Source organism: Musca domestica, unplaced genomic scaffold (genome assembly GCF_030504385.1).
Source record: "Musca domestica strain aabys unplaced genomic scaffold, Musca_domestica.polishedcontigs.V.1.1 75, whole genome shotgun sequence".
In the NCBI taxonomy this organism is placed as follows: domain Eukaryota; kingdom Metazoa; phylum Arthropoda; class Insecta; order Diptera; family Muscidae; genus Musca; species Musca domestica.
Genome location: NW_026712393.1, coordinates 1699345 through 1706737, shown reverse-complemented (window position 1 = coordinate 1706737; position 7393 = coordinate 1699345). Strand labels below are relative to the sequence as shown.

At 45.4% G+C, this 7393-nt stretch overlaps 1 protein-coding gene across 3 annotated transcripts; it reads left to right on the top strand.

The window, feature by feature from the left end:
• The first annotated feature begins 332 nt into the window (after window positions 1-332).
• Window positions 333-6286, top strand: LOC131806397 (mucin-2-like). 3 transcript variants are annotated; one of them, XM_059130459.1, is made up of 2 exons: window positions 333-2958; window positions 6199-6286. In XM_059130459.1, exon 1 carries the CDS (start codon window positions 739-741, stop codon window positions 2485-2487), a length of 1749 nt encoding a protein of 582 aa, XP_058986442.1. In that variant the 5' UTR covers window positions 333-738; the 3' UTR covers window positions 2488-2958; window positions 6199-6286. The 3 variants fall into 3 exon arrangements, with proteins under 3 accessions (XP_058986442.1, XP_058986441.1, XP_058986440.1); XM_059130458.1 differs by lacking the exon at window positions 6199-6286 and having other exon boundaries at window positions 333-2687; window positions 2747-3079; XM_059130457.1 differs by lacking the exon at window positions 6199-6286 and having other exon boundaries at window positions 333-2687; window positions 2738-3079.
• Window positions 6287-7393: the final 1107 nt, after the last annotated feature.

The window sequence follows — 7393 nt, the reverse complement described above, 5'->3', positions numbered from 1 at the left end:
TCAGTATAAATGCCGAATATTATTGCGAAAATATTCTGGAGCGTGTATTAAAACCATGGGCACGCAAACATTTTGGACGCAGATCTTGCACATTCCACGGACTCAGTAGCATCGCACTCAGCACGCGCCACCCAAGAATGGTTACAAAATGAGGTTCCTCACTTCATTTCCTCCGCAAAATGGACACCAAAATCTCCGAATACCAATCCTGGAGTTTTTTGGAAAGCAAGGTTGGCACTAAAAAATACCAAACTGTCGATCATCTCAAGCAAGCGCTTCGCCGGGAATGGGCCAAAATACCGCAGAGAACATTCGCGTTTTCATTGGCCGATCATCGGAAGCCGATCATCGGAAGCATAGCTGGATGCTACCGGACGCGTCCACAGGTTGCGGATAGTGGGACGCCCAATAGATATATTGGGCAGCTGCGAATAAATAAGCAGTCGCGGACAACTCAGCGGTCTCCGGGGGGAGAGTCTCGGAACAAATATCCGAGTGCCCATGATCCCTGGTTACGACGAGGCGAACAACTGGCGCCTCAAAATACCCAGTGATCGGTGTTGGTCTACCGATAAATAAGACCCCCTAACGCTGGGGTGTTATGTAAACCGTGCCCATCAGTGTTCCTAGGTTTGCAGTCAGGGTTCCGACTGTATTCGTACGGTTGCCTCACTGATACCTGGGCGCCTCAGTGAGTAACAGGCTTAGTTGCCAAGTCCTTGCCATGGTAGGGAGGCTATGCCATGGTGGACCTCGTTTCCTCCAAGTCCGACTTTTTATATGGAGAAAGATAAAACAATAAACAAACAAAACAAACCCCCAACAACCACCAACGACACCATTGCTTCCAAGGAAGCAACGACCAAGGACCGGCCACAGGACATGAATACCAAATCGGGAGGGGACGACTCAATACTGAATTACAGTGACGTAATCCACGACAGTATTCAGCAACAAAATGAACAGTTGTCTGCCCTCCTGGAAAAGACAAAAACGTTAAGACTCAGCCAGGAAAGTGTTCCTTCGGGCTTTAGTAACGACTCACCACTCTCTGATGAGGAACTTGACATAACGGTCATTTCCTCGTCTCAAAGTGGTGAGTCATCACAAAAGACCGCTAAGAACACTCCTAACGAGACTTGCGTGGAGTCCCAAATCCAGGAGGGTTCATCGTCGGTAACCTCCGATGCTAAAAGCCTCGATCGGCAAGATACCATCCTTGTAGGTACTGGCAGGAAATCTACCAGTAACCCTACCTCTCACGATGGTGTCGAACCGAAGGAGGCGAAAGCAAGGCGGGGTTATAAAAGGTCAATAAATTATTGCAAAAAATTTATTGGCCGAGACCCCGCGCACATAACGGAGAGAGAGAGGATTCTGATCAAGATGAACCTCAAGGTAATTGCTAAGTTTGAGAAGAACCACCCGCACTTACCAAGTTGTTCTCTTAATCAGATACTCCTAACTCTCCCACCACCTAATATCAACAGTAGGGCAAACTCTTCCATAGTTCAACCCACTGTTGAGAACCCTGCAGAGGTCAGCAAGTCCACCACCGACAGCAAGGCCACTCCGGCTGTTGTCCACGCGGTGACACCTAATGCTGGACCTGCTGGGTCATCTACCCCAAAATGCAGGGACAGGAAGGTCAAGAAGCCGGAGCCTGTGATAGCTGCAGCCTCGACAGTTCCAACGGAGGCCGACACCCCTTCGCGCTCGGCGTTGAAGAGGGGCCGGTCTACGGAGGAACCACACCCTGAGGCCAAGAAGGTATCTAAGGCCCCGGCTTCTCGGCCTTTACCTACAACTTCCACTTCGTCTGTCAGCAAGTCGCTTGTGACCAAACCACCCCCAACAGGCCCTTCAAGCTCCAAGCCTGATAAGGCCCACAAAGGAGAGGTCAAGTCACAAACGGCAGGCCAAGCAGGACGAAAGAGGAAGTACTCCCAGACGATCTACCCGGACAATCTACGAGTAGCAATCATCGACAGGGCTGAACCGGAAGGTAAAATCAGCGATAGTCGATGGCTGCTATTCGAAGATCGACTGAGGGAGCTTGTCTTTACGGGAGAGGGTAACCCACGAAGGATGCAGTTTGGCAGCGCCACCCTTTACAGAGGCGCGAAAGTCATGTGCTGCGAAAACCAGGAATCTAAGGATTACCTAGTCACCGCAGTATCCGGCTTCCGTGACCTATGGCAAGGATGCGATCTGGCGGCTGTATCCTTAAAGGACATCCCCTGCCGTAGAGTATTGACAGCATGGGTGCCACCACCATCTGTGGATCCGGCACGCATCCTGACAATACTAGGCAAGCAAAACCCCAACCTCAAAACAGACAGCTGGCGTCTTGTCAGTTCTACCACTGAGGGAGGGGGCCTGGTCATCAAGGTATCCATGGATAAGGATGGCCAGGAGTATCTTCAAGCTCGTGGGGGAAAATTGCACTTCGGCGCCGGATGGATCCGCTTCCGGCTAACGCATTAGGAGGAAGGAAGCAGCAGCTACTCAATATCATGCAGATTAATCTGCATCACTGCAAAGCAGCTGCTGCTGAACTCCTCCTATCCCTCACGAGATCTGAAGTTGACATAGCCCTAATCCAGGAACCCTATACATACAATAATAGGGTAACTGGGTTAGGGAGTGGGCAGTATGTCACTTACGCGGTCTCCAATGGTGATAAGGTAAGGACGTGTATTGTTGCCAAAAAGAGTTTAAATCTTATCTTCCTTAGCAACTACAGTGGAGGAGACGTCACGGTAGCGAGAATGGAATGCAAATCCGGGAGGGTTCTCTTTTTCATTTCTCTCTACCTACCGTATGAGCGACCTGACCCACCCGGCCACGAGGTAGAGGAGCTGCTCGACGATCTGGTCAACAACGGGCACATAATTATAGGTTGTGATGCCAACGCACACCACTTCCAATGGGGCAGTACGAATACTAACGTCAGAGGTGAGTCGATTTTTGATTTTATTTTGAAATATAACCTTAAAATATGTAATAGGGGCAACGATGCAACATTTCTAGTCAAAGACAGGGCTGAGGTCATTGATCTCACCCTTACTAACATGGATGAATCTCTCATACTAGATTGGAAAGTTTCTCTCGAATGTTCATTCTCAGACCATCGAAAGATAAATTTCAAAATACTGGTGGAGGGTATTCATCAAAAACCTCATAGAAACCCAAGAAAGGCAAATTGGGACAAATTTACGGAGCTGGCTATACCCTGGCTTCACCGTTTCGACAACATGGTCTTAACCTCAACCCTCGATATAGACAACTCCGTAAATGCGATAACTAGTGCCTTAATTGGGTGTTATGAAAAAGTCTGTCCACTAACCCATCCGGGAAAGAAATGTCAACCTGTTTGGTGGTCAAAACATTTAGCCAATTTAAGGAGGGATAGTAGACGACTGTACAATAGGGCCAACAAGACCAAACATAGTACGGACTGGGATGCCTACAAAGCATCCTTCAACAAGTACAACAGTGAGATCAAGAAGGCCAAGCGCTCATCTTGGGTATGCTTTACTGAGTCGATTGAAAGTGTCAACGAAGCCTCCAGATTTCGTAAAGTCCTTTCGAAGGACCCTAAATCCATCGGAAGTATAAAACGGACTGACGGCACATGGACTGACTCTGGACTAGAGACTCTTAACCTGCTAGCCAACACGCACTTCCCCGGCTGTATTGACGCGACAAGCAATCGGCAAACCGATCAAGTACATCATGATCATACAACTAGGGACCAAGACTTGGCTGACAGAATAGTAAGTTTACCCAAAATCAAGTGGGCCATAGATACATTCAAACCTTTCAAATCTCCAGGACCAGATGGTGTTATTCCTGCTATGCTCCAAAATGTCTCAGCGGTAATATCACCAGTACTGAGTGAGATTTTTAAAGCTTGTCTGCGTCTATCCTACATCCCAGAATCATGGAGGGAAGTCACAGTCACTTACATCCCCAAGGCGGGGAAACCGAGTCACTCACTTCCCAAGGACTATAGACCGATAAGTCTCTCATCCTTCCTATTGAAAACCTTGGAAAGGCTGATAGACATAGAGATCAGATCTCTAATACCCCAAACCGCCATCAGCACTGCTCAACATGCCTATATGAAAGGCAAATCTGTTGAGACAGCGCAACATGATGTCGTAGGGTATATAGAGAAGAACATGAATGGCTCCTTATTCACATTGGCTGCCTTCCTCGACATTGAGGGAGCTTTCAACAACGTCACGTTGGAATCCATTCATGAGTCACTATCAAAACTTAATTTGCCACAACTCCTCATAGACTGGGTTGATAACATGCTTAGCAGCAGAATCATCAACTCGAGCATTGGGGAAACATCTGTCAGGAAATCGGTCACTAGGGGCACGCCACAAGGGGGCGTCCTATCACCGTTACTCTGGCTTTTGGTTATTAACAACATACTTATAGATCTAGAGGTAACGGGGACGAAAGTAGTCGCATACGCTGATGATGTCGTCCTACTAATTGCCGGGAAATTCCCGCAAACAATCTCGGACCTAATGCAAGGAGCTCTAGTCACTCTATCACGGTGGGCACGTCAAAACGGGCTAGGCGTGAACCCAGCAAAAACAGAGCTCGTACTTTTCACTAAGAAGCGTAAATATCCGTTATTTACACTACCAAGACTAGATGGAGTCACTCTAAACCTCTCACCAGAGGCCAAATACCTTGGTACAATCCTTGACCGACAATTAAGTTGGAAGAGGAATATTGAGGAACGAGCCAAAAGAGGTTTTATCGCACTCTATTCTTGCAAGAACTCCATAGGTAAAAGCTGGGGCCTCAAACCATACATCATTAAATGGTTGTATGAGTCAATCGTTCGCCCCATTCTAACCTATGGATCTCTAGTATGGTGGCATTCTCTAAAGAAGCCAACTTACTCACGCAACATTAACAAAGTCCAAAGAGCCGCATCCTTACTAATAACGGGTGCCTTTAGGAGCACGCCTCAAGCTGCGCTAGATACTCTACTGGGTTTAAGCCCGCTGGCCATACATGTAGAGGAACTGGCATTCAGGTGTGCTCTTCGGCTCAGGGAACTAGGTGAATGGCGTAGTCAACCATTTGGTCACTCTACGATTCTAAGGCGTGTAAGGACTGTGGGAGAGATAGCCTATGCAAGTGATTATATTTCACCACGATTAAGCTTCTGCCCACCTGATATACACATACCTGAAAGAGAAGCCTGGTCCCAAAACAGCCCACCTTTCCGCGGCATATCTGTATATACCGACGGCTCAAAGATGGAATGCGGTACGGGAGCAGGTGTCTTCTGTGACACCCTTAATATCCGTGAATCCTACAAGCTCAGAAACAATTGTAGCGTTTTTCAGGCAGAAATCCTGGCGGTCAAAAAGGCCATAGACCTGCTAGTCACGAGGAACATAGAGGTCGGAAGTCCGGTGACTATATATGTCGATAGTCAGGCGGCACTGAAAGCACTAAATTCCTTTACTATCAAGTCTAGGGCTGTTTTAAGCTGCAGGGAAGCCTTGGAACACTCTAGGTTGTCAATCAAGCTTTGTTGGGTTCCCGGCCATTACAATATCACAGGTAACGAAACTGCAGATGAATTGGCCAGGCTAGGATCCGAATCAACTACAATAGAAATAGATAATTCGGTCAAACCACCACTGTGCCACTTCCTACAGATCGTTCGCAAACACTACCAGGAAAAGACACAACAAAAATGGCTGGATGAAACGGGATGTACCATCTCCAAAAGAATCTGGCCTGTGCTCTCAGAGAAGAGAACAAGATCGCTGATGTCATTGTCTAAACCAGATTTAAAACTTGTGGTGGGCATCATCACAGGTCACTGTAAGGTGAGGGCTATGACCTCAAAATGGGACAGCGATGATATTGATTACTGCAGGATCTGTCAAGATGAAGAAGAAATTGAGACAATCGAACACTTGCTCTGCCACTGCCCAGCGCTCATTAACGTGAGACATAAACTAGTGGGAGAACTAGTGTCACGTGATTTGTCCTCTTTTTCTACCACGGACCCTGCAGTGATCCTTCAATTAGCCAGAAGGTTCAAGTGGCTAAAGACGACACGGCAAACTCAGCCGTAGACTACGTACTATCTATTTCCTACTGTCAATTCTTATACTTTCTCTATCTTTCGCTCTAACTCTTTCCTAGGATGAACACAATGGACCTATAGGTCTCCGAGTGGAGCAGTTGCTAAATGCAGCTGCGCGTCCTTTAACCTAACCTAACCTAAGGCCATAATTCGTGCCAAAGGTGACCAATTCGAACAAATCTAAACTTATTCTAAGATTTGAAGCTATTTCCGAGATTTTTTACTTTCATTCAATAAAATTAAAAAAAAAAAATGTAAGAATTATGGTATTTAACTTTGTTGCAGTTTTTTAATCTCACCCTGCATATATGTTTCATACGATTTGGTATTTAAGTCCCCCACATTCATAATATGCATTCGACAACAATATTTGGTACCAGACATCTTATAGAGCTTTGCCAAATTTTATTGAGATCGACATAAATTTAGATATAGCTTCCATATATATCCTTAATCCGATTTCAGGTTCATTGTGCCATTATTTGGCTAATATCAGCCCAAATGGAGTGAAATTCGGGATGTACGTTTCCATTTTGTGGAACTCGGCTCCGATACATATTTTTTAATATAATCCTTCTCGAAGTGATATCATGCTATATTTTTTGGTATAAAAGATTAAAATGTCTTTGTCTAATTTAGTGAAAGTCGATTGAGAATTGAATATGCCTCCCATATATTTTTAAATTATAACTGTTCTAAAGCCAAAGGTTGATAGGAGGTATGATCTACTTCAAATAAATTCTTTTGTTATGGGAGCTTTACTTATTATGCATAGGGTATCATATAGTCGGCCCGTCCGACTTTTGACTTTTCGCTACTGTTTTTTTTTTTGGGCAAGTACCTAGCGAAATTTTTTTCGATATTTCAAGTATTGCGCCCAGTTCTGACAACGCTTACACAAAATGACTTTCTCTTTCCAACGAACAACTTGGTGTGAGATCATTTTAACGAGAGAAATTTCAATTTTGGATTTGCCTGGACGTTTTTTACCTTCAGAAAGCCTCTTGGGACCTTTTATTCCAAGCATAGCATATTCTTGTTTGATCATGTATATAAATGGGAAAACAGAACTTTATGCTCGGAAACGTGGACTTTAGAAATCGCCTACAATGCAAGTAGTACCTTGACAAGAAGTGGCAATTGACTTAAGATTTCTTAATATAGAAAAGCAGGTTGATTATCAACATCAAGTGAGGTCATGTCAATTTCTTCTTCCTCTGTCGCATTCTCTTCCTCGATTGGCATTCCCCTGTT